General features: G+C 44.5%; 1 protein-coding gene and 1 long non-coding RNA gene across 4 annotated transcripts in view; one reads left to right on the forward strand and one right to left on the reverse strand.

The window, feature by feature from the left end:
* The window catches only part of LOC129711699 (rap1 GTPase-activating protein 1-like), a 280,412-nt gene extending 260,974 nt beyond the window's left edge, over positions 1-19,438 (forward strand). The window contains 7 exon segments of the mRNA XM_055659567.1: positions 3,043-3,152; positions 5,697-5,810; positions 6,800-6,899; positions 6,901-6,942; positions 7,971-8,079; positions 9,897-10,000; positions 19,002-19,438. Coding sequence (XP_055515542.1) covers positions 3,043-3,152; positions 5,697-5,810; positions 6,800-6,899; positions 6,901-6,942; positions 7,971-8,079; positions 9,897-10,000; positions 19,002-19,025 — 603 coding nt within the window. The 3' untranslated portion in view covers positions 19,026-19,438.
* Positions 13-27,953, reverse strand: LOC129711701 (uncharacterized). 3 transcript variants are annotated; one of them, XR_008725902.1, is made up of 6 exons: positions 26,795-27,953; positions 25,477-25,542; positions 14,137-14,252; positions 11,107-11,171; positions 10,786-10,847; positions 13-236 (listed from the first exon to the last, which is right to left on the reverse strand). It is a non-coding gene; the product is annotated as an uncharacterized LOC129711701 (long non-coding RNA). The 3 variants fall into 3 exon arrangements; XR_008725903.1 differs by lacking the exon at positions 25,477-25,542 and having other exon boundaries at positions 26,795-27,952; XR_008725901.1 differs by lacking the exons at positions 10,786-10,847; positions 11,107-11,171; positions 14,137-14,252 and having other exon boundaries at positions 26,795-27,948.

The raw sequence follows: 27,953 nt of genomic DNA on the forward strand, positions 1-27,953 counted from the left end.
TCAATCAATGTATTTAGTTACAATCAATTTATTTGTGCATGGCCTAATCTCAATGACAATCACGATTAATGAGTTCTGGTCCTGGTAACTGATTATTATGACGTGCAAGATGCATTGTTCGCACAGTGACTGCTTTTGGTAACAACTTTGCTAAACTACTGTTCATGAGGCATGGATCCAGCAGCAGAGTGTGTTGATGGTGTAAGTGTTGTCTTCTTGAGGACTGCACTGGATTTCTGGAAGACAACAATAATCAGAAGAGTCTGAATGTGGAAACCCATCAAATTTCCCACATTCTCTGTGCTCCAGGTATATTCAGTGAGCCTGACCCTGGATCCTTCACCTCTCGTCTTCCTCAGCCTGTGGTGTATTTAATCCAGCGCTAATAAAGAGCAGTGAGCAGCCTTCTTGCCCGGCAACAGCAGCTTGCCGCTACCAAGAACTGCCTGAGTTCCCTGCCGTTTGGCATGAGATGAAACTGGGTTTGCCGCTTGGTCAGTGCCAGGAGCTCACCTCACGGCGAGTGCAGAGGCTGGCTGGCAGCCCACTGCTCTGGTAGCTGGCATAGCACCAGGCTGCACGAATGTATCACCAATGTACAGTGGTTTATCAATGTGGTTGTGTCTAATACACTGTCACTGAGCGGCTGCAACCACAGTCTGAAATGTACCTTCCAGCAAAGATTTGAATCAGTAAAATGGTTTGCTAATTACTGCATGATCTGATTAGCTTGTGATATGATTTAATTATTGTTATACTGTTTGGGTTGTAATGTCATGAATACAACAGTAAATGCAGATCTTTTTATTTCACAACTGCTACTTTGTTACTATTACCTAATGTGTTAATTTAAGTATGAATGTATCACGGTATACAAACAATGAAATACACAGTCCTTGTCGTAAATCATGGTGGATATTATTCTCAAGGGAGAGATGTCCTTGTTCAAAGCAAGTTCAATGGGATGGTTGCTGGGATCTTGAGGAAGTTTTGTGAGGGAAGATTGAACAGGTTGGGTCCACACTTATATTTGGAGGTGATGGAAGAACTCGATGTTCTGAGGTGGTCTGACAATGTAGATGCTTGGGGATATTCCCACAGTGACGTTATCTAGAACCTGTGGGAGTGAAGTCTCAGAATACAGAGAATTCTGCACCCCAGAATGTGTGGAGGCTGAGCCATCGACTGTGATTAAGGCTAACTGGACAGGCGTTTGGACGGTGGGGAAGTCGAGGGGTGTGGGGATTAGGCATAGAACTGAGCTGGAGCCAAGATCAGGCCAGCCCTTATCACATTAATTGGTAGAATAGGCTGGAGGGGCAGAATGGCCTCCATCTATTATTTATTCTTCTATTCATTTACTTACAATTCATTATAAACATTGAGTGATTGAAGAGAGAGTAAAAGCCTATGTGTGGATAATTGCTAAGAATCGGCATTGGTTTATAGGTGTCACGTATACCGAGATGCAGTGAAAAGCTTTTGTTTGCATGCTATGCAGTCAAATTATACCAGACGTGAGTACAATCAAGCCATACACGGTTAGCACAATAAGAAAACTATCAGTGCAGAATATAGTGTTATAGCATTATAGCATCGGTTACAGTAAAAGTACAGATGTTTTTAATAAAGTGCAAGATCCACATTGAGGTAGGTTGGAAGATTGGGACTACACCCTAGCGTATGGGAGGACCTTTCAATAGTCAAGAAATGTTCCCAATAGTATCAGAGACGGTACAGTGACCTGTGTCAAGTTGGCTGACCTTCTGGTTTTCCCACATCTCAATGGATTTAAGTCAACAGACCTACAGACTAACTGAAGGATATCTCCAATGGAGTTGCTGGTGAACACATCTTCCTGCTCTATTTACAAGGCAGGGTGGTCAGTGTCATTGAACTTTCGGCCACGGAATTAGAAGATGTCCATTCAAAAAAAGCACAATCGAAAAGTCATGGTTCTGCAGAATTGAAGCTAAAAGGAAATTTGTTTAAATGACAATATTTGCAACATTTTCTTCACAATCAACAATGTAAAAAGCATAACCTAAATGCTTGATGAAAAATTACTGATCCACGGAGCATTATAAGCAAACCTTAACACATTGCTTCATGTTATGGAATTATACTAGGAACAAATTTCAGCTATTAGTCACAGCTCCATATTTTCTTCAACTCAATTTGTTGACTCTGTAACACAGAATCGGTTAGTCACTTTGTGTCAATTTACTTGCAGATGTGAAATTGTATCAAAACAAAGAAATAACCACCCCCCCTTCCCAAAAATATTCTGGGATTGATTTTTTTTCTGAAGAGTCCAAATACCCTGAGCCACTTTTGATAAACGGGCAAAGATGACAGAGAAACAGAATTGGGTAATGACATTTACCCTTGCACAGGCTAGATGTTACCAGAGGGCATGGCATCCTGGTAAATCTTCTCTACCCTAGAACGTGCTGCCAGGCTGGTGGTGGGGACCGAGATGTTTGGGGGCATTTAAGAACTTTTAGATAGGCTCATGGATATTTAGTTTAGTTTATTGTCACGAGTACCGAGGTACAGTGAAAAGCTGTTTTGTTGCATGCTAACCAGTCAGCGGAAAGACTATACATGAATACAAATGAGCCATCCACAGTGTACAGATACACGATAAAGGGAAAACCGTTTAGTGTAAGATAAAGTCTGGAAAAGTCTGATTAGAGATAGTCTGAGGGTCTCCAGTGAGAGCGATAATAGCTCAGAACCACTCTCTGGTTGTTGGTAGGATGGGTCAGTGATAGCAGGAAATGGGAGGAATATGGATCATGTGCAGGCAGTGAATTAGTTACCTTGGCTTCATGGTTGAAACACAGACACAGTGGCCCAAGTTTTATATCTAACCATGCAATATTAGTGAGCACCATTTTGCACAATACATTCCCATTCTCTATCAGTTGACTTAAAGCATCATTGCATTATCATTATGTGTGTATGTAAAATAGCACATTATAAAACACAAATAGTTAATTAGGTGTCCCTGAATGACAATGCAGTATGTTTTCACAGTCGTTGATTATCCCTGGGAAGAGTCCAACGAGGAAAAAATCTGGACCTTTCAGCTCTCGACGAAGCAGTGCCATTGGAATAGAGAACATCCAGGAGGTGGTCGAGAGAAGGTACGAGGTGGTAGAACTGTACAGAATGTTCAGACCCATTGTACAACTCTCTGGTAACACCATTGCAAACATTACTTACAGACACCTGTTACCTAGTGTGTAGCATGCTACCCTGATTAAAGAGGGTCCAAAGGATAATGTCATTAAGTGTTGATGGGCTTTCATTCCAAAAGGTAATCTTACGACGTCCCAGACTGAGATGGTTTACAATGAAAGGGCAGGTAGACCATTCACTCCCCCACAACCAATGCACAGAGTCTGCAATGTGGCCCATCTGAGAAATCTACTCATCTGGACCGCTCCAAAAGCACCTCCCAAACCTGCCACCTTCACCCCCCCCCCCCCCCCCCCCCCCCTCCCTCAAGAAGTTTAAAGGCAGCAGGAGCATGGACCACCATATCACATGAGGGCGTTCCTCAAACCGTGCATTATTCCAAACGGGCAAACATCTTCGTTGCTGGGGCCTCCGTCTTGGAACCCACTGCCCAGCAGCAAAGTGAGAGCACTGTCACCAGAAAGATATTCTATTTTTATTTAAGAAGGAACTGCAGATGCTGGAAAATCGAAGGTACACAAAAATGTTGGAGAAACTCAGCGGGTGCTGCAGCATCTATGGAGCGAAGGAAATAGGCAACGTTTCGGGACGAAACGTTGCCTATTTCCTTCGCTCCATAGATGCTGCCGCACCCGCTGAGTTTCTCCAGCATTTTTGTATACCATCTGTTTTTATTTCATTTATCCAGACCAATCTTGCTTTCCAGCTCTGGGTCTGTAGTTGTGTACGTTTATTACATTTCAAGCACTCGTCCCAGTACGACAGAAATGACTGGCTGAAGTAGGGTGTCGACCTGAAACATCATCCATTCCTCCTCTCCAGAGATGCTGCCTGTCCCGCTGAGTTACTCCAGCATTTTGTGTGTCTCTATCTACCACATAATTGAGATGGGAGATTCTGAACCCACTGCCCTTGCTAGGCGTCTAAACACTAGAATTGCCACAGCAACAGCACACTGAAGGCATCAGTGCAAATAGGGTGCACACCTACCATTCTCTGGAACATCAAAGGTTATATAACCATATAATAACCATATAACAATTACAGCACGGAAACAGGCCATCTCGACCCTTCTAGTCCGTGCCGAACACATAATCTCCCCTAGTCCCATATACCTGCGCTCAGACCATAACCCTCCATTCCCTTCCCATCCATATAACTATCCAATTTATTTTTAAATGATAAAAACGAACCTGCCTCCACCACCTTCACTGGAAGCTCATTCCACACAGCTACCACTCTCTGAGTAAAGAAGTTCCCCCTCATGTTACCCCTAAACTTCAGTCCCTTAATTCTCAAGTCATGTCCCCTTGTTTGAATCTTCCCTACTCTCAGTGGGAAAAGCTTTTCCACGTCAACTCTGTCTATCCCTCTCATCATTTTAAAAAACTCTATCAAGTCCCCCCTTAACCTTCTGTGCTCCAAAGAATAAAGCCCTAACTTGTTCAACCTTTCTCTGTAACTTAGTTGCTGAAACCCAGGAACATTCTAGTAAATCTCCTCTGTACTCTCTCTATTTTGTTGACATCCTTCCTATAATTAGGCGACCAAAATTGTACACCATAGAATTGCCTCACCAATGCCTTGTACAATTTTAACATTACATCCCAACTTCTATACTCAATGCTCTGATTTATAAAGGCCAGCACACCAAAAGCTTTCTTTACCACCCTATCTACATGAGATTCCACTTTCAGGGAACTGTGCACAGTTATTCCCAGATCCCTCTGTTCACCTACATTTTTCAATTCCCTACCATTTACCATGTACCAGGTTGAGGAGAGGTATACAAAATGATGAGAGGCATAGATTGAGTAGAGTCGGAAACCTCTTTCTAAAATGTCAAAGACTAGAGGGCATAAAGTGATACTCGCAAAGTTTAAAGAAGATGTGCCATGCAAGAATTTTACACAGTGGTGGTGGCAAAAACCAATATGGGGTTCATGAGAGTTTTAGATAGACACATGGATATAAATCACATGCAGGCAAAATACGTTTGTTTAACTTGGCATAATGTTCGGCACAGACATTGTGGGCCGAAGGGCCTGTTCCTGTGTTGTATTGTTCTACATTGTATATACCTTCTCAAAGGCAGTGAGAGGAGAGCAATAAATACTAGCCTTTCACGATCAATCCATGTCTTGTGGATAAATAACTATCTATATATATATACACTCTGGCACAGGATTAAGGTTAGAGGTGCCGTGTTTCAGATGATATGTTAAACCGATGCCCTGATTCTGCTGTCAAAGAGATAAGTAATACTATATAAAGGCATTCCCTTTCACCCGTGCAGTGTATCTGTTTGTCTACTGCGGCGTTGGAAACTTCAAATGCAAGATGGTATTGATAGAGTATCCTACGCCGGTACATATTTCAGTTGTCCACTGCATTGTTGTTCTTGTTCAAATATTAGTGAGAGAGTGCTGTGTGGAGATATTCTTTTCCTGTACAAATGGTGCTGAGTTTTGAAGCTTTGGTCTCCACAGAGAGAGCATATCAAGTACTCAGAAGACCCCAGACAGTGGTCATATATCGCAGGAACCAAAGTCTGATAACTCATCCAACGAGAGTTCTCCGGAGATGCCCACGACAAAGAACAGGTGTGTGTAATCCCTTTTGTGTTTCTATCGGATGTCAAAGCAATTAAGGTTGTCATTCATGTGCCCATCCCTCCCCGATCTTCTCGCTGCCTCTCATTACAAGACATGGCTCTGGCATCAGGTATGGGTGAACAAGAACTTCCAGACATACCTTGAGGAGATAGGGTGGTGGAGCTGTTGCCTCTCAGTGCCTGAGACCCAGGTTCAATCCCGACTGAATCAGTCTGAAGATCAGTCTGAATCCAATCAGCCTGAAGAAGGGTCTCGACCCGAAACGTCACCCATTCCTTCTCTCCAGAGATGCTGCCTGTCCCGCTGAGTTACTCCAGCATTTTGTCTCTATCTTCAATCCTGACTGCATGTGCTGTCTGTGTGGAGTTTGGACGTTCTCCCTGTGGCTGCGTGAGTTTGCTCCGGGTGCTCCGGTTTCCTCCCACATCCCAAGGACTTGCAGGTTTGTAGGTTAATAGACCTCTGAAAATTGCCCCTAGTGTGTCAGGAAGTGGATGGGAAAGTGGGATAGCATAGAGCTAGTGTGAATGGGTGATTGATGGTCAGCGTGGACCCTGTTTCTATGATGTATCTCTAAACTAGACTGAAACCATTAACATTCTCCCCCTTGTTGTTGAATCTCCCCATGATGAAGGGCCAGTTCCTGTGGCATATTGCTCTGTGTTCTCTGCTGCATTAAGCTGCTGAGTTCCTCCAGCACTTTGTGTTTTGCATCACTTCTACAGTCTCTTGTGTCTCACATTTACAGAGCGGGCAGGTCTGAAATCCACCCATGCCTGTGGCAGACTCAATATAGTTTTTCAAAGTTTACAAAAGAAACAGAAAATGCAAAGTTGACCTTCTCAGGAGGAATCGGGACAGACCAATAAGCTTTAGTCATTGATCTCATGTCGAGGGCAAATAATTATTGTGCCATTTCTTTCAAATGTAACAAAAAAAATCGTCTGAGGTAAATGTACATTTTATTGTACTTACAGAGTAATAATAAATCAGAAGACTCCGTGTGAAGTTGCTCAAGATCTGTCCCGCTCATCATCGAATGCCAGCAGCTTCGCGAGTGTCGTGGAAGAAAATGAAGCACTTGAAGACTATGACACTTGAAGACTATGACACTGGGATGGTAAACAACTACACAGAGATTTTGTTAAACCCCAGAGCAAGGTCACCGTGACCCTTTAGTTGCTGTGCAGCCAATCCTAGACAATGACCGTCTGGCCCTTCTGCCCGTCCTCCTCACCCTCTCTCAAACTTTCAAGAGTCAAGAGTGTTTTATTGTCATATGTCCCGAAACAGAACAATGAAATTCTTACTTGCTGCAACACAACAGATATGTAAAGAGGCCCGCTGAGTTACTCCAGCATTTTGTGTCTACCTTCGATTTAAACCAGCATCTGCAGTTCTTTCCTACACAGATATGGGGACATTCTGTAAAACACATTATAAACCCATTCTGGGTGGCACGGTGGCGCAGCGGTAGAGTTGCTGCCTTATAGCACTTGTGGCACCGGAGACCCGGGTTTGATCCCGACTCCAGGTGTTGTCTGTACGAAGTTTGTATGTTCTCCCCGTGACTGCATGGGTTTTCCCCGAGATCTTCGGTTTCCTCCCACACTCCAAAGACGTACAGGTTTGTAGGTTAATTGGCTCGATATAAATGTAAATTGTCCCTAGTGTGTTTAGGGTAGCGTTAATGTGCGGGGATCGCTGGTCGGCGCGGACTCGGTGAGTCGAAGGCCGGGTTACATCTCTGTTTCTCTAAACTAAACAAACAAACAAAAAGTTCAGTGTGTAAGAAGGAACTGCAGATGCTGGTTTAAACCGTAGATAGATACAAAAACGCTGGAGTAACTCAGCGGGCCAGGCAGCATCACTGGAAAGAGGAATGAGTGACGTTTCGGGTAAACAATGGGTTCCCTTGGATCTGCAGTCCTCTGCCTCTTGCCCAAGTGGCAGTTCCTCCAACATTTTTGTCTATCTGCAATTCTTTATATCTCCATGTTAGTCCAGTCTCTGGTCACTGCTCCAACGATGATACAACCAATGCCACTGTTCTACTTTGCATTTATTCTTACTCTACATTTTGCTCCACCTCAGATTCAGTTCCAAGCACAGATCAACCTCCCGTTATTTGTTTATTTTTGCCCACAGGACAGCCTATCCTCCAACGCCTCTCATAAGCGGGATTCCTTCACCTACAGCACATGGTTGGATGACAGCACCAGTAACACCAGTGCTCACAGCGCTGGTAGCTCAACAGGTGGGTCCGTCCAGCATCCAGCTCCACACACATTTCCCCAAATTCCTCAATGGCCCGAGGGTGGTGGTGGAAGGTGGTTTTTCAGACCGGAGACCAGCGACCAGTGGTGTGCTGCAGGGGTCTGTGGCGAGCCCCCCGCTGTTTGTCATCCATATCAACGATTTGGATGAGCATGTACAAGGGCCTGTCCCACTTGGGCAACTTTAGCACGTCACGCAGATGGCGGGCAAAGATTTTGTACATCCCGAAATCCTGGGGCGCCTAGCGCGATCGCACGTCACTGCCTACGTCACCACGCACTAAGCGCGCATCATGTGCGCGTCACCACACATGCGTCGTGACGCGTAAATGATGTCGCGTAAATGACGTGCAAATGACGCCCAAGTGGGACTGGCTCTTAAGTTTGCAGATGATACTGAAATAAGTGGTGCCGTAGAAAGTGAAGATGGTTATTAAGAATCACAGCGGATCTTGATCAACTGGGGAAGATGCGCCAAGGAATGACCAAGGGAGATTAATTTGGTTGTGCAAGTTGTTTTGGTATGTCATATCATGGCACGACCTTCACATTGAATGGTGGGCCCTGGGGAGTTGCAGAGTAGAGGCATCTAACAGTACAAGTATATAGTTCTCTGAAAGGGGCATAGGCTTTGGAACATTGGCCTTCCATCAGTTAGGGAATTGAGTATGGAGGTTGGGACATTATGTAACAGTTGTACCAAACAATGGTGAGGCCGTATTTGGAGTATTGTGTTCAGTTTTGGTCAACCTGCTATTGTAAAGATACAATTATGTTGGGAAAGGTTCAATGTTGATTTACAAGGATGTGGCCAGCAATTGAGGGTCTGAACGATAGGGCAGGCTGGTACTTTACTCTTGGGAACACAGGAGGCTGAGGGGTAATCTTATTGAGGTGTATAAAATCATGAGTTGAATAGAAAGGTGAATGCAGATTATTTTTCTAAGGTAGGGGCATTGAGAACTAGAAGGCATAGGTTTTTTTCACATTGAGGGTGGTCTCTGGGCAGACCAGGGATGTGAATGACAGGGGTCCTGAGCTGGAGTCCAGCAGTGATAGTGGCCCAGGAGAAGCAAGGCTGCTCCACTCAGAGTGCTCCTTAAACACTTATCATGATCCTCACTAGCACAGGCACTGGGACCCAAAGCCTGATGCAGCAAGGGCGGCACAGCGGTAGAGTTGCCGCCACACAGCACCAGAGACCCAGGTTCGATCCTGACTACGGATGCTATCTGCACGGAGTTTGAATGTTCTCCCTGTGACCCATGTGGGTTTTCTCCGGGTGTGCCGGTTTCCTCCCACACTCCAAAGACGTACAGGTTTGTAGGTTAATTTGACTTCTGTAAATTGTAAATTGTCCCTAGTGTGGAGAATAATGTTAGTGTACGGGGATCGCTGGTCGACAGAGACTCAGTCGGCTGAAGGGCCTGTTTCCACGCTGTATCACTAAACCAATCAGTTATCTAATTGGGGGATAGACTAGGCCCTGCAGCCAAAAGAAAGTTCACATTGTCCCCCATTGTTTCAAGATACTCATATCTAATGATCAGTGGCTGTTAAATAACTTCAAAGACCATGCAGATAAAAGGTACAACAATAGTGTTCCCATGAACTCAGTCCGTGAGGAGAAAGAACCAGGAATGTGGAGATGCCCTTGAGCCCCATGGTCTCAGTTACTGGGACCACTTAGGTTGCATTGGAGCTGCGGTGCATTTCCTGCCTGTCCTGGCACCATATGTCTTCTTACCTGTGGCCTCACGTGCACTACCCTCTGCCCATTTGCCCCCGGTGACTGTAGGTGGGCCTCGCTCTCTACTCCTGGACGCTAACAAGAGCAGGGAGCTACCCCGTCCCGAGATCAAAATTAAGCTCGAGAAATCCGAACCACAGAAACTCTGTCAGGTAAGAAAATGCTGTTTGGATTCAGGTTCAATCTGTGTGTTCATAGTATATATTCTTCAGTATTTGTATTGTGCCTCCTGCATGTCTGTTCTGTGGAGAAACAGCCAGACATTTGTGATGGTTGAAACATAGAAAATAGTTGCAGGAGTAGGCCATTCGAACCAGCACCTGTGATCATGGCTGATCATCCCCAATCAGTACCACGTTCCTGCCTTTTCCCCATATCCCCTGACTTCGCTATCTTTAAGAGCTCCATCTAGCTCTTTCAATATGATTATGGCTGATTATCCAAAATCAATACCCTGTTCCAGCTTTTTCCAGAGTGGTGAATCTCTGGAACTCTCTGCCACAGAGGGTAGTTGAGGCCAGTTCATTGGCTATATTTAAGAGGGAGTTAGATGTGGCCCTTGTGGCTAAGGGGATCGGGGGGTATGGAGAGAAGGCAGGTACGGGATACTGAGTTGGATGATCAGCCATGATCATATTGAATGGCGGTGCAGGCTCGAAGGGCCGAATGGCCTACTCCTGCACCTAATTTCTATGTTTCTATGTTTCTATCCCTTGATTCCTTTAGCCCTAAGAGCCAAACCTAATTCTCTCTTGAAAACTTCGGACTCTTCTCCACAACACCCATGAAAGATAACTAAAACATTGACAATAGGTTTACTGATTGAATATACAAACTTTGATCAACAGCCTTGTTCTCGTCAACTGGTTAGAATCCCAAATTCTTTTCATGCCCCATTTCCAATTATTTCATATCAAAATTGCTATTATGTACTTACCATATTAATTCCAGAGCTCACATTCACCAGGAGAGTTGTTCATTATTCCCATTCATAAATGCCTCACAATTAGAGGAATAAAAATTATGTGTGTTAAATCATAACAGCTAACAAAGTTAACCCTAATATTACCCAATATAATTTTCCAATTGATCTGACTGACACCCACAGATGAACAGGCAGCATGGAGACTGTGTAAATGTCCATTTGCCCCTTGGCAGCAGCTATGTTAAACATAGGTAACACTCCCCCCCCCCCCCCCCCCCCCCCCCCCCCCCCCCAACCCCTCCCCCCCCCCCATTTTCTCCCACTATCCTGTACCTGACACACTTTTGTCTCCTCGTCTCCTTTGGTCTCCTTTTCAGCTCCAGCCTTTCTCCACCCATCTGCCAAACACAAACACACTCACCTATATGCATCTATCACTTGACAAGTTTTGCCTTGCTGCCACCCCTTTTCCAACCTTCTCCCCCTACTACAAACATCACCTGTCCATGTTCTTCAGAGATGCCGCTGAGTTACTCCAGCACTTTGTATTTTATGTAAAATTCCAGCACCTGCAAATCCTTGTGTCTCTCTTAATCATTAACATGATCCATTTTGTCCAAACACAATTATATTTTTCTATTTTCTGATGATAATTAATGCCACTCAGCCCATCGAGCCCATGCTGACAATAAAAGTAATCCACATTTTCCACTTCATTCCCTTAATTCCTTTTTAATTTATTCTCTTGGATAATGCATCTGCAATTCCCAATGGTTTTGACTGCTATTGGTTTGGTTGTTGAAGAGACTTGATGCCTATTCCCCATAGGTCAGCACTGCTAAATTTGACATTAACTCTACCCGCCATGTTTGAGCCTAACTCTTATGGCCATCACTCTGGAAGTAACATAGAACATGGAACAGTATAGCACAGGAACAGGCCGTTCGGCCCATAAACTCCTAGCCAAACACAATGCCAACTTAAACTAATCTCCTCTGCCAGCACCCTCATTCCTGCATATCCGTGTGCCTGTGTAAAAGCTTCTTAAACGCCACTATCATATCTGCCTCCACCACCACCACTGGAAGCATGTTCCAAGCACCCAGCACCCTCTGTGTAAAGAAAACTTGCCCCGCACATTCCCTTTAAACTTCCCCCCCTCTGGCTGAAAGTTTCTCGGTAATTCGGCAGAGAAATTTCTAAATTTTCACACACTTGCCCGCACATCATGAAGTGTGATTTGTTTTCATGACGAGCTCCTGGCAGCCAAAGCAACTGCTCGAGGGGTTTCCTGGTGTAAAAAATGCTAGACCTACTTCCAATATTTAAATGTCATGCAAAATGTGTATTTGCATGTATAGTAATTTCATGTTCAGTATCGGCCACTTTCCCCTCCCTAATAAAATAAACTTCAAGGTTACACCTGACCATTATCATCCTCTGTTCTCTAAGAGTAGATCACTTGTACATCCTTCTACTGTTAGCTGCTTGGCTTTGACCGTTGTTGATGTGGTTTGACTGGATAAAAATGTGTTAGCTGCTTGGCTTTGATGGAGGGTTTTATGCATTCAAATGACGTTAAGTTAAAGAGTTTTATATAAAGCGTTGCTGGAGGTGGTAGTTGAGGCATGCTGGAGGTGTTAGTGGTGTTTAAGAGGGTTTTGGATATGCAGGGAATGGAGCGATATGGATCACGTGCAGGCAGAGATTAGATTAACCTGGCATCTTGTTGAGCAGTCATTGTGGCCTGTTCCTGTGCTGAACAGTCTTATGTTCTAAATGGATACACTTCTGCAGAAAATTGGAATGCTCTAATTTAGCTTAAGCCGAGTCACAGGAACTTGTAACAGGAGCATATGGAGTTGGTAGTGGAGGCATATGTATTAGTGGTGTTTTGTCTATTGTGGGATTGCAACAAAATGTGTCCAGATGAGATGTATGCTGGACACAACCAGCATTGAGGCAACACAGTGATGCAGCTAAAAGAGCTGCTGCCTCACAGCGCCAGAGACCGGGTTCGATCCTGACCTCGGGTGCTGTCTGCACGGAGTTCCTAAGTTCTCCCTGTGACCGCATGGGTTTTCTCCCAAGTGCTCCAGTTTCTCTCCACGTCCCAAAGTCGTGCCGGTTTACGGGTTTAATTGGCTTCTGTAAATCATGAACCGAAGCAAAACATTGGAAAATTCTCGAAAAGGTTGCAGAGGATCGGGGCTGAAAAATACCCGTCAAATTGGCAGGACAGTCCAGGGTAGGTGAAAGGAGCAAGGCCTCGCTTGTTCAACCTGAATACTTTTGGATCTGGATAATGTTAGGGTGAACTGGTGAAGGGCAGAAGGATGGAAGTTAGGCAGGTCCTTGTCCAAGTGCTCTCTGCAATGTTTTATCTGCAGGAAGAGGCAAGCAAAAGTGACTGGGACAGGTGTAGTCGAGAACCATGCTGAAGAAGTGTGTGCAGAAGGGATGAGATGCCAGCGATGAGCATTAAATGTGTCATTTTGTTAGCCGCCTTTAATCACATTGCATCAGGTGGAAATCAAAACGATTCCTGAATGTTTCCAAACAGGGATAAGATGGAAATGATACTGGCATGAGAGACGTGCCATTGTTAAGCACACACATATTCTGCAGCAACGATTAGTTAAGAGGCACTGGTTTGTGATTGCAATGGGCCATTAACTGGCTGGCACAGTCGCCACATGGAGATCCTGTGTTCAGTCTATTTTAGCTTTCCTTTTAGACATGAGACCATCCGCTGACCTATCGTGCTGTCTTTCATATGCATTTTCTTTTGCCTGCCTGTTTTGTGTTTTTTACCTGCACTGGAGGGGATGCTGTGCAGCAGACATTTATCATTACATTTACATTAAGCAAAATGTTTGATCTATTTTTAAAATAACTTGGGAACTGGAATGAAAAGCTGATTGCTTTAGACTAAAATTAGACGTGTTTCAATGTAACTTTCTTGCAGCAAGATCAGGAGAATTAAATATTGAAGCAGTTTAACAGAAAGGTGAGTTTGAAACAAGTATGAATGACTTTTTGAAATTCTGAACTAACACGTCTAATTAATTGGTGTGTCTTCCTGTGCTTGCTCTTGTCTGCCTCTAGTGCTTTGTGTTGTCTGCTTTGGCAGTGGTTGGGGTGCTGCATAGATCTTGACAAATCCTGAGGATGTCACTGCACTGAGACCCCGGTCACCTTTCAGCAAACAGCCCGAGTGCAGTGGTTAATCCACCAAGATTAATTTAGTTTAGAGATGCAGCACAGAAACAGGCCCTTCAGCCCCTCACCAACCAGCGATCCCTGCACACTAACACCATCCCACACCAGGGACTATTTTACGAAGTCAATTAGCCTACAAACCTGAAGTGTGGGAGGAAGCCGGAGCTCCCAGAGAAAACCCACGCAGGTCACAGGGCGATCGCACAAACTCCGTGCACACAGCACCTGTGGACAGGATCGAACCTGGGCTTCTGGCGCTGTAAGGTCAAGTTAAGTCAAGTTTATTTATATAGCACATTTAAAAAACAACTCTCGTTGGCCAAAGTGCTTTACATTTGTTATAAGAATAGCACAACAAAACAAACTACATACATATATACACATGTAGCCCTCACTCAGAGGACGTCAGGAAAGGCTTGGGAGTATAGATAAGTCTTTAGTCTTGACTTAAAAGAGTTGATGGAGGGGGCAGTTCTGATGGGAAAGGGGATGCTGTTTCACAGTCTAGGGGCTGCAACCACAAAGGCGTGGTCGCAACACTAAGGTAAGGTAGCAATACTACCGCTGCGCCACCGTGCACATTAGACATGAAGACAGTCTGTCTTGTGTAGCAGTCCTATATTGCGTTACTCATCCCACTCCCGACCCTCCCTCCCCAATCCCCATCGAGAGTGCTGGGAGGAGACGAGAAGCCATGGGTCGGTGAATCAGGATGTGTGCTGCTGCCCTCTTTGCAACCTCCCACCTGTCTGCTGGTGCTGCACATCATGCAGCTCCACTTGTGTTGGCATCCCCCCCTCCTCCCCTCGTCATCCATCATCCCCCCCCCCCCCCCCCCCCCCCTCGCCCCCCGAGACCCAATTAGCCAGACATCCCACCGATTTCTGTAACCTGTTCTTCGTGAAACTTAACGGGTCACAATGAAAATATACGGTATCCATGCCGATCTGGTCCCAACACAGTTAATTCTAAATTAATTATGAACATCCACTTTTTATGTTCCATTATCTCAGACAATAATTACAATGCTGCCAGGTCTTGTGACATTTGTATGTCCCCCACGAGTGCCGAATGATAAAAGGGAACATTATAAAATATTCAGATTCATGAATGATTCCTGACTCATTAAAGAGGATATTTAATTATAACCTTCAGTGAATATTTTGACTTCAGTGAATAATTATGGCAAATTGCAATTACTGCAGACTAGATTTGTACTTTGCGATGTTGCTTCCACTGGTATTTCATAAAAATTGCCATTGGGGTGGAAATTGCATCGTGCTACAAACATTTCTGAAGCATGTTCTGCAGTGAAATAATATTACTCCACACTTTGCTATTAGTGGCACAAGGGTGAGATTCATTGAGATTTTGCCGTCCTGGGCAGCCATTTTAAAACATGCATTCTAAAACTAGAGGGGAGAAGCTCAAGGTGAGAACAACGAGATTGAAGTGGGATCTCTGGGCAACTTTTCACTCAAGAGCCCTTTATATCAATTTATATCAAGAACAAGCTGCCCAGAAAGCTATAGAAATAGATACAATTTAGAATTTTAAAATATATTTGGACAGATGTGTGGACAGGAAGAGATCACAAGGATATGGGCCCAATGCAGGCAAATGGAACCAACCCAGAATGCCACCTTGGTCAGCGTGGACAAGGTGGGCCGAAGGGCCTGTTTCCATGCTGTACACCAAGTAAATGCTGAGGGGATATTTCCTCCCACAGGATAGAGCAGGCTCAATGTCACTGTAGGGTGAGGTGTCAGAACAATGTATCTATCAGGAGGAGAATCAAGGCTTATGGAGAAGAGTGGTGAGGGGAAACCCATTGCATTAAACCAGCCAAAGTAGATAGGGATTGAGATGTTGAGGGCTTTGCTGCCATCTTTCCAGCACCGTTCAGTCCAGGATCTCGGTTTACAGGGCAGAGCTACATTGTGTGCCTGTGAATGTGGTCAGGTAATGAGGGGAGAGAAGTGGGGAGCAAGGCGAGGAGAACGAGACATGAATGTATAGTCCTCTGCTCTCCTTGAGATGGACTTTTTCTGCCAAATCGATGGAAAACCAGGAATGAGAGCAGAGCAATTGGACCTCTCCTCCCTCGAGTCCTTGAGGTAGGGGTGGGGTCCAGTTGCCTTCTGCAAGTGGGCTGAAAAAGACTAAGCAGTGGGAACAGGAGAAGGCCATTCAGCCTCTCGACACTACCCCACCATTGAAGAGGACTGAACATTCTTGGAACACTCTTTCCTGGCCTTTGTAATACATCTGATCCTTCTCAAAATCTCATTCAGCTCCCTATTTCGATATGGCCAGCACACTGAACCCAGTTAATCAGCTAATACCAGAACCTCACTAAACCCCACCACATTTCCCGATAAACAGTCCCAATACCACCCTCACCAAAAGATAGTCAGCATTGGATGAGTTGGGCTGAAGGGCCTGTTTCCGTGTTGAATAGCTAGTTTTTTTTTTTCTCTCAGTCTACCTTTCACACGGTCAACGAAGTAATGCAATATATAACCTCACATGTCCCGCCCCCAAAGGTAGAAGCACTGGAGTCAAGGATCACCTTCCTACTGACAGCAGGCTCTTGGCATTGATGGACAGTGACTTGGTGTTGTGGGAGCTCTGCCCTGTTCTGTTGCCAGGAAGCTTAATTTGGGACATTATTGCAGCAGGTCAAAATGAGCAAGTGTTAACATAGGCAGTGTTGAAGCTTGGCTTGTGTTTCCCTCCCCGGGCTTAAATTTCACATTGGGACAAGAACTAGTCTGCTTTAGCACCTGTGTCATTATGTTACCTGCACGTTAACCTTTTCCTCCTCTTCCCGTCTGCTTCCCCGTTCCCTCTTTCAATGTTGGCAGCACAGCCCGCAACTTCACCCAATTACATATTGGGGCCCAAGATTCTGACCTCCTCACCCGAAATGTCATCTGCCCATCTCCCTCTACAAATGCCCTCTGCCTGACCCGCTGAGTTGCTCCAGGATCTGCAGTCTCTTGTCCCCTCACCAGAATCAAGCAGTCTCATTTTTAGACCAAGTTTGCTGTTCTGGTCTCCCTATCCATTCCACTTAATCCTTTCACATTCTAAACATCTCAGATCGATCACCTCAATCGTGTCCTCTTCATTTAACCCTTTGTAAATCCCTGGCATCATTCTGGTCAATCTGCACTTCCAAAGATAACATATCTTTCCTGCAATGATAACCCAACTATGGACAACGTTTTCCTTCTGAGATCTGACCAAACTCCACACCTAGAGTGCAGCATTATCCCATTCAACGTCCTTTCTAGTTACTTTTTCCACCACGAGGCTTCAGCTGTTGGTGACTCATACAAAACCTTCTGCCCAGTTCTTAAGTTCAAAGTGGATCATCTCAAATTTGTAGATGTGGAATTCCATCTGCTAGATTTGCCTCCACACGTTGAATCTTCTTCCACACAACTCACTGTATCTTCAACTTTGGGACTGATGGCAAACTTTGATCTACATCTCTCTTTTCCTCACCAGTACAATATAACAACAAGTGAGAGCTCCATCCTGTACATACCCTGAGGAATACTATCCAACACCAGTAGCTGCCCTCTAACTATGAGGGGACTCAACCAGCTAATTGTTGGGTTGAGAAGATTGTCCCATATCTTAGTTGTAGAAGTTGGATATATTCTTTAAGGCTTGAATGAGGAGTGCTCTTAGTGACCATAAAGGGGGATGGCAGTGGCAGAGATGTTTTCATGAGTGGGAGAGTCTTGAATGAGGGACTTAATTACTGGTTAAGGGGCTGGTTATTTAAAACAGAGGGTGGTGAATCCTTGGAAATCTCCACCCCAGAGGTGGTGAAGTTTTGTTTAACAGAGGAGTTTCCAAGAGATAAGTACATTTTGGAAATATTGTGGAATTGAGGGTTACAGGGAGAGGATTTGAACCCTGGGCTAGATCAGCCACAATCAGATTGAGTGGCAGTGCAGGTGCCCTAGTCTTGCTGCTATTTTCTTTGGTGCTTGCATTCTTCTAACTCCTACCTTCCAAACAGTTATTAAATCATCTATCAGTAAATGATTCAATGGTTTCATATTCTAAACTTTATGGGACAGGGCAGTAGCCTGATGTGATGCTACTGCACTTTTTGAAGTCATTGGAGGATAAGAAAGTAAAGGGGCCTGTCCCACTTGGGCGTCATGGTGCGTGGTGGCGTAGGCAGTGACGCGAGCGGCGCCCCAGGATTTGGGGATTCACAGAATCTTCGCGCGCCGCCTGTGTGATGCGTAAATGATGCCCAAGTGGGACAGCCCCTTAAGAAATCGTAGTCAGTGTCGAACATTCAGCAAGATAATGGCTGCAGGTCAGGTGCAAAGTGGCCCTTCGGCCCAACCTGCCGATGCTGACCAAGGTGCCCAATTGACACTATCCCCATTTACCCACGTTTGGCCCAAATCCCTTCTAAGTCTTTCCTATCCATGTACCTGTCCAATGTATTTCTAAAATGTTGATAGCGCACCTCACTCCATATGCCCAGCATTCTCTTTGTGAAAAGTAGCCGCTCAGGTTCATATTAAATGTTTCCGCTCTCACCTTAAACCTTTGTCCTCTGGTTCTTGATTTCACTTCTCTGGGTAAAAAAACTCTATGCAACTACTCTGCCTATTGTCCCCATGATCTTATTTACCTTTATAATATCACCTCTCCTGTGCTGCAAGCAATAAAGTTGCAGCCTGCTCATCCTCTCCTTATAAATCAAGCCACAAGTCCTGGCAACATCTTCGTAAATCCACATCTAATCCCCCTCCTCTCATCCCTCCTCCTTAAATGAGAGTGCATGTAGAAAGACTATTAAAGCTATCATGATGCAACATAGAGGCCCAAAGTATAACTTGACCTATCACCAAATAAGGAAAGGTTCTCATGTACCTCATCACTTCATCATCTCTACTCAGCTTGTCATGTGTGGGCTTGATGTCATAACAATGGAAATAATTTTCAATTGTCTTTTGTTTTTATAGAATTACCAAAAGAAACACAGCTAATGGACTTGAGGTGGACATGAGTGAAGATGGAGCCTTGCTCGCGAAAGGAAGATCTCAGAAGCCAGGATTATAAAATATGAGAATTTACGATTATATTCTTGAACTGCATTGCACTTTGATTGCTGGAGATTCAGTTTTGACTGCCTCTGCATAGAAACTGTTTGTGATTATCTGTGTCTTGTGTATTTGTGTTAATATTGTCACTGGATGAAGTCTAAAAGCACAAATGATGAAGTTAGTGGAGCACTGTCAAACCCTTTAAAACACTGCATTAGGCTGTATTTATGGAAAAAATGTCTCTGTGGTTTATTGTTGCTGAAACTAGCTAAATGTCACTGCTGAATGAAAATTGTGTACATAGGCTTTTGTAAATAATGCACAATAAAAAATAATCATGAATGTTACAATCAAAATGATCCACATGTTTCTTTGTTATGGTTTGAGCTTGAACCATTAATCCCTGGATGCAGGAGCTGGGCAGGAAGACATTACACAAGGCACAACTCTTGGGGGACTAACTCATTTGCCAATCCTACCTGCTGGAGGGACTAGGAAGATCAGGCAGCATCAGTGTGAAGAAGGGTCCCCGCCCGAAACATCTTCCATTCATTCCCTTCACGGGGGCGGCACAGTGGTAGAGTTGCTGCCTTACAGCGCCAGAGAACCGGGTTTGATCCAGACCGCGGGTGCTGTCTGCATGGAGTTTGTACGTTCTCCCCGTGACCTGTGTGGGTTTTCTCCAGGATCTCCAGTTATCCGCATGTCCAATTGCAGTATTCTGCAACTGCAGCATATGGAACAGCATATGTGTGTGTGTGTGTGTGTGGAGGAGGAATGTTAATGACATATAGACAATAGATGCAGGAGTAGGCCATTTGGCCCTTCGAGCCGGCACTGCCATTCAATGTGATCGTGGCTGATCATCCCCAATCAGTACCCCTTTCCTGCCTTCTCCCCAAATCCCCTGACTCCGCTATGTTTAAGAGCACTATCTTGCTCTCTCTTGAAAGCATCCAGAGAACCTGCCTCCACCGCCCTCTGAGGCAAAGAATTCCACAGACTCACCAATCTCTGTGAGAAAAAGTGTTTCCTCGTCTCCGCTCTAAATGGCTTACTCCTTATTCTTAAACTGTGGCCCCTGGTTCTGGACTCCCCCACCACCAGCCTCTAGCGTGTCCAAGCCCTTAACTATCTTATATAGTTGGTGGGGTTTAGGAGAATGAGACCTAATCTTATTGGAATTGCTTTAGCAGTGGATGTTCCGGAATTTCGAGAGTTCACGAAAGAGAGTCCTTGGATGAACGGATTCTTTTATGAAGAGGGATTATGAAGAAAAGTTCAACAATATAAGTCTCCGGGAAGATAACATACAAAGTGATTTCAAACTGTTTCTTAATTTCCCACATAAATTGATGCTGGCTGTTGCCAATGTAACCTTCAAAGATACCATGGTATTAAAATTCCAGGTCCTTGGAGCATAATGTTTATTGGAAAAGAGGCAGGTGGGAGTCTGCTGGGCAGAGCCATGGTGAACAAGGCCTCATTAGTGAGCATTAACTCAAAATGAATGACAAAAACATGCCAGACACATTGCACCTCAAATGGCAAATTCTGACACAATTATATAAAAATGGGCCCAGCACCAGCCGGCACAGCGGTAGAGTTGCTGCCTTACAGTGCCAGTAGGCCCGGGTTCGATCCTGATCACGGGTGCTGTCTGTGCGGAGCTTGTACATTTCCCGTGTGGGTTTTTCTGCGAGATCTTCCGCTTCCTCCCACATTCCAAAGATGTACAGGTCTGTAGGTTAATTGGTTTGGTACAAGTGTAAATTGTCCCCAGTGTGTGCAGGATAGTGTTAATGTGCGGGGATCACCGTATCTCTAAACAAAGTTAGACTATCACAAGTTACAGGTGAGAGGTGAAAGTCCCACCATGACCTCAAGAATGGTGACTGCGAAGTGGATCCTGCACCAGATGGAGCTTGACGCTGTGCAGAGTTGTGAAAAAATCTCTGTGCACAAAAGAAGCAGCTAAAGGTAGTCAGAGGCATCGTTGTTGGCAATTGAACATTGAATCCAATTATAGGTAACTAACTAACAACCGCCCCCCTCCCCTTCTCTCTTCCCCACCTCATGCTCACCCATTTCTCCCACAACCCCCCCCCCCCCCCCCCCCCCCCCCCCCTTTACCCCTGCCTCAGGCTATATCCACTCTTTTCTCCTTATCTCACAGCCTTTCCTTTTTTCATCTCCAGCTTTTGTCCAACCAGAGGTAGACACAAAGAAGCTGGAGTAACTCAGCGGGTCAGGCAGCGTCTCTGGCGAGAAGGAACAGGGGACATTTCAGGTCGAGACCCTTCTTCAGACCTTTGCCCATCAAATCCTCCCTCACTTGTATCCACCTATCCTGGGCCAGGCAATGTCTTGCCGCCACTTCTCTTCCAACTTTCTCCCCACTCCTCCAATTAGTCTGGAGAAGGGTCCTGACCCACCAAAATCTCACTAATTCACGTCCTCTAGAGATGCTGCCTGACCCAGTTGTGTTTTTCATTGCTGGATACTATGTACCTTATCATAACAATGTATCAAATGCAACCGACAACACCACTACTACAGCGGTTACATTTCAGTGCAATGGTAACAATCGGTGTTTTGAATACGTAATATAATGTATTGATATTTGTGAATGGTTAGGGAGACAATTCAGAGATTCGTAGACAAGATGACTAAGAGACCAAGTCTATGCGTGCTTAATTTAAGTTTAGTTTATTATTGTCATGTGTACTGAGATACAGTGAGCAACTTGCTCTGCATGCTATCCAGTCAAATCATACATTATACGTACAGTAAACCTTTGCTAAAACTGACCACACAGGGGGAGATGGTGTGTGTTACTACCAATTGTCCACTATAACTGAATAAGGGGGTTGATATGTAAAAGCACTCCAGTGCTGTGCAGCCATAGAAACATTTTTAAAAATAGGTGCAGGAGTAGGCCATTCAGCCCTTCGAGCCAGCACCCCCATTCAATATGATCATTGCTGATCATCCAAAATCGACGAGGCCGGTTTGTGGTTAGGGTTGGCTTCTGTGGGTCACTGGTGGAGCTGCTATCAGGGGCGTTGGTGGAGGCAGATATGATCGTGATGTTGATGAGGCTTTTTGATAGGCACATGGGTATGACAGCAAGAAGGGATATTGATGCAGGTAGAGGCATCATGGCTGGCATGGACATTGTGGACCAAAAGGCCAGATCCTGTGCTGTACTTTATGTTATATGTCCATGTATGTAAACAGTGATTCCAAGGTATTATTTTATGTATGTAAACAATTTATGATTTAAACAAGTTTATTTCTTCAAGGGATTAGTGTGAGTTTACATTAAACACCCCAAGGCACCATGTGGTGTGGACTTTGATCCCTGGTTGTCCCAGACAATGCTGCTCATTTCTAGTTGGCTGCCTTTAATGAGGCAGGTTCTGTTATTCGTTCTGCTTAGTCTGAGTCATGCTGCCTATATCAACACCACCCAATGCCAAGCACTATAAACCCTAGGTTAGATCACACATTTTCAGTCTGGTCACCATATCTTTGAAAAGGAGATTCAAAAGAATGTTTCGAGAGATTTGAATGTATATGTATCAGAAAAGATTGTAAACAACTACAGATGTTCTCCAGAAAGTATCCTGACTGATTCCACCATGGCCTGGTGTGGCCATGCCTAATCAACCTCCTGTGGCAATTTCCCAACATATATAGAAATAAAATAATCTGCAGAGTGGTGGCCTCAGCCTGGTCCATCATGGGTATAGCCTCCCCACCGTTGAAAACATTTACATGAGGCGCTGCTTCAAGGTGGCATCTATCATCAAGGATCCTCACCACCTGGCCCATGCCCTCTTCTCACTGCTACCATCAGACAAGAGGTACAGAACCCTAAAATCCCACACCACCAGGTTCATGAACAGCTATTCTCCTCCAACCATCAGATACTTGAACCAGCTTACCTCAACAATGGAACACTATAACCCACTCTTGCACCACTATGGACTTGTTTCTTCTAGAATAGAGAGATTTATGTATAACTTGTTTGATTTGTGTTTGTCTGCGTCTATGCGCTTGTGATACTTTGAGATGTTTCACTCCTGTATCTCACTGTGCTGCTGAACATCACAATAAACTTAAACCTGCAGGCAAATGAACAAATCTCATTAATTAATTTCAAATTATGGAAGTGGCTGCAGGGAGAAAATGTCCCCGTGCAGCAAGCAACCACCAATATAAGGCAGCAACCAGGAAATTTGACCAGGAATTCAGGGAGCAGAACAAAATATTTCACAGAGAAGGGAATTCCGCCATTTATAAACTCTCTCCTGTGAATGTTACACTAATCTTTGCTACAGTCATAGATAGTGTTACAGTGTGGAAACAAGCCCTTTGGCACAATTCACCCGCACCGGCCAACATGTACCAGCTGCACTAGACCCAGCATACGGCCAGCATTTGGTCCATATCCCTCCAAACCTCCCTATATTCATGTACCTGTCTAACTGTTTCTTAGATGTTGGGATAGTCCCTGCCTCAACTACCTCCTCTGGTAGCTTGTTGTTCCGCACATACACCACCCTGTGTGTGAAAAAGTTACCCCTCAGATACCTGTTAAATCTTTTCCTCTTCACCTCAAGCCTATGTCCTCTGGTCCTCAATTCACCTACTCTGGGCAAGAGACTGTGCCGCTACCCGACCTATTTCTCTCATGATCTTGTACACCTCTATAAGATCACTCCTCGTCCTCCTGCGCTCCAAGGAATAGAGTCCCAGCCTAATCAACCTCCTCTGCCTATAGCTCAGACCCTCTAGCCCTGACAAAACCCTCGTAAATCTCTGAAAGACTTCAAATTATAGGAAAAAAAAGATACAATTGCTGCTGACTTGATTCCAAAGGTAGTGGCACAGGTGCCCAGCCTGCTCCTTGGTACTGTTGACGGGACATCTCACTGCTGTACAATAACCACTAACAGCAGCGAGACAGAGCAGGGAACCTGATCTGTACAAAGCCTGCGTCGTTAATTGCAATAACGATGTTCTCATCTCCACTGAAAATTGCTGCTGGAAACCAAGTAGCCCGTTCAGTAACAATATCTTGTATCCACTGCTATTGTTATGTCTATGTTTCCAATGATCCTTGGATCGGGTGTACAAGGTTTCCGTCTGAAATACCGACAATTCGTCCATCCACCCCAAAAGCCACGGATGCTACTCGAACTGCAGAGTTCCTCTGGTCCTGCCATGCAGCTCTTACATTCTTCACAACAGTAGCTGCAAACAAGCTGGGTAATTTGTCATTACCCAGTGGCCATTATCTGTGAAGCTATTAGATAGCTGGGGTGTGAATTGAATGCTCAAGTCCAGCTCCTCTAGTATCTGTGCTCAAGTCCAAGGGAAGGTGCGGCGCTGCCCCCTTGTGGCTGGCACGACAACGGCAAGTAGAGTGAACCATTCATGACAATTTGCCAACATGACGCTAATATACTTTACATTAATATAGACAAAATGCCGGAGTAACTGGGACATGCAGCATCACTGGAGAAAAGGAATGGGTGTTGTTTCGGGTCGAAACCCTTCTTCAGACGGACCTGAACCAGCACCTACAGTTCCATTACACCGGATAAAAATGATTATTTCCGAATGCACCAAAATGCACGGTTATTTCCGAATGCACCAAAACGCATTACACTCAGCGAAGTACATTTCAAAGTGTAATCCCTATTAAGGGCATAAGAAATTAATATATTTTCACACCTATAGTCTCCCTCTGCCTTGACTCAGTCTGAAGAAAGGTCTCGACCCGAAACGTCATCTATTCCTTTTCTCCAGAGATGCTGCCTGAGCTACTCCAGCATTTTATGTCTATCTACAAGAAATTAAAGTTGGCCCTCGAGCAGTTCATTATATTAGGACAGATTTTATGTCTCCGATCCACTTTCCTGTCTGATCCCCTGCAGGGCTCACTCTAGAAAAAATGCAGGCTTTGGAGAGCGTGCAGAGGTGGTTTACCAGAACGCTGCCAGGATCAGATGTTTTCAGCTACATGGAGGGGGTAGGATAGACTTCGATTGTTTTGTCTGGAACGTTGGAGGTTGAGGGGAGACTTGATGGAAGTATATAAAATTATGAGAAGCATTGATAGGGTAGACAGTCAGACCCCCCCCCCCCCCCCCCTGCATAGATAGCCTGGAACACATTGCCAGGGGTGGTGGTGGAGGCATTTAAGTGGCTATTAGATAGGCATATGGATCATGAACAGGCCAAAGGAACGGTTCCTGTGCTGTTCTATGATCTATATCTCTCCATAGCATCCTCTCTTACAAGAAGAATCACACCTGCTCTACTGTTCAATTCGATCAGTGCGGATCTGACTGCAAGTTCCTAAAGTGCTGGAGCAACTCACCGGGTCAGGCAGCATCCCTAGAATTACACGGATAGGTGCCGTTTCAGTTAGGGATCCTTGTTCAGCCTGAAAATAGTAGAGGAAAAACTGGTGGTGACTGAAGAATAATAAGTGGAAGGCAACAGGGAAAAAAACTAACCTCAATTTCATATTCTCACCTGCCTCCAGTAATCATTCATCTTTATGCACATCATGAATCCAATTTCTTCTGCCTTAAAATTATTCAGATTTCCTTCCACTGCCCTTTAGATATTCAGTTGTGAGTAAAAAAATTCCCCTCATCTGTTTTAAAATGGCTTCCTCCTTAGTTTTAAACAGTAACCCTTTCATTCATCCAGAAAGAGAAACATCCTTTCTATTCCCACCGTAACACAGATTGGGATTTTACAATCTTTTCTTATACTAAAATATTTCCGTACCTGATTATCAACTGATTATAGCACAGGACAGCATTGTACAAAGCATTTATCCTGTGACATTCAGCTTCCTATCCATACTCTAAGATTAAGATTAATACTTAAGGATGGGACGTTGGTTTAAGTTAATGCCCTTGACCCAAAATTGCATGTGTATAGCACAATTTAAAACAGCATTTCATATATGTCCGTTCATTAAACTATCTTCAGATCATTCAGTTCTTGGAAATGTCCAATTATTAATGATACCGTAATGCCGTTAAAACAGTGGTCCAATATTTGAATGTCCGAAGAAGGGTCCCAACGAAATGTTCTATCCATTCCCTCACCAGATGCCACCCGTCCTGGCGATTCCTCCAGCACTATGTGTTTTGCTCAAGATTCCAGCATCTGTAGTTTCTTGTGTCTTCATTTGAATGAATCATGAGAAGCTTCCTAATAGGATTTGGGGCTTAATGCCAAGTGCAAACATAAAGATGAACGCAGCAACATGAAGCATGGGGAGAAAGTGTGTCCTGTCAAACTGATCGATGCCACAATGCTTTTTCAATGTAGGCAATCAGTATCTAGTTTAGGAGCTTTTAACAATCTGTCAGAGCAGCATTTTATTGACAAATTCACACCAGCTCAAACTAAACCTCAGGCATCAAGCTGATACCTTAATATCAGTTTAGTTAAAAATATATTCTTAGTGCTGTGTAACATAAATGCTGGGAATAAACAAACTAAATATTTCTTCATTGCAACTTTCAACTTACAGGCTCTTAGATAAATAATGCACTATTTGTTTAATGAAAGCAGAGTTCAGTTGCTAACCGCTCTAGTTTCAGTGAAATAATTAAAGTAAGAAACACTCGGGGATTAATACCACTGACAGATTGGCATTAAACTGGTTCACTTACCTTCAGCAAAAATCCAAACGTACGTGTGGGAAGTCTGAAATAATAGAAACTTGTCCCGTGTTTACAATGTATTATGCAAAAACTTGTCCAATGAGAATTGTAATACCTTTTACAAGCCTTAAGTTTGATTGGTGACATCAAGATATTTGTTACACTTCATGCTCGAAAATTGCAGCAATCCTTGTGGAAATATCCAGTGCCCCACCCAAACTGGTTAAACTGCATCGCTCGTGCCATCATGAAGCAGTGTGGAATTACACCTGCAAAATCTGTGCTGTAGGCAGAGTGAAGTTGTGGATGCATTTCCAACTGTGGCATGAAAATTTGAAGTGGTTTTGATTTCCCACTCATTGGCATCAACTTTTACGTTATGGCCACCTAAGGTTCTCACAGATCAGAAAATAGAAAATATAACCCCACTACCAATCTAGAGTTTAGTTTATTCTCAGGTGTACCGAGGGACAGTGAAAAGCATTTGTTGTGTGCTAACCAGGAAAGACACCACATGATTACAATCGAGCCATCCACAGTGTACAGATGTCATAGATAAAGTAAGACGTGTCATTGTAGCAGAGATTTAGTGGGGTGATTGTAATGGGTGATTGCAGATCAACTTCTGTGACTAGCACAGTCTGCCACCTACATTGGGCGCCACTATTTAGTATTGATCAATGACTCAGATGGAAGAACAAAATGGTAGTGCAGGTAGTGAGGAAGCAGCGAAATTTCAAGAGTCTCATGATTAGACAAGAACAGAATCAACAAATGCCCAGAAGAATGCAGCTCCAACTCAACAACAAAGTGACGGTGTTTAAGAAGGAACTGCAGATGCTGGAAAATCAAAGGTACACAAAAATGCTGGAGAAACTCAGCGGGAGCAGCAGCATCTATGGAGCGAAGGAAATAGGCAACGTTTCGGGCCGAAACCCTTCTTCAGACTGATGCAGTTTGGGGGGGGTTCTGAATTGGTTCTGTTCCTCCAATTTCCGGTGTTGCTCGCTCTGGCCATGGAGGAGACCCAGGACAGTGAGGTTGGATACAGAGTGGGAGGGGGAGTTGAAGTGCTGAGCCACTGGGAGGTCAGGTTGGTTATTGCGGACCGAGCGGAGGTGTTTGGCGAAACGATCGCCCAGCCTCCGCTTGGTCTCACTGATGTAGA

Source organism: Leucoraja erinacea, chromosome 30 (genome assembly GCF_028641065.1).
Source record: "Leucoraja erinacea ecotype New England chromosome 30, Leri_hhj_1, whole genome shotgun sequence".
NCBI lineage: Eukaryota > Metazoa > Chordata > Chondrichthyes > Rajiformes > Rajidae > Leucoraja > Leucoraja erinaceus.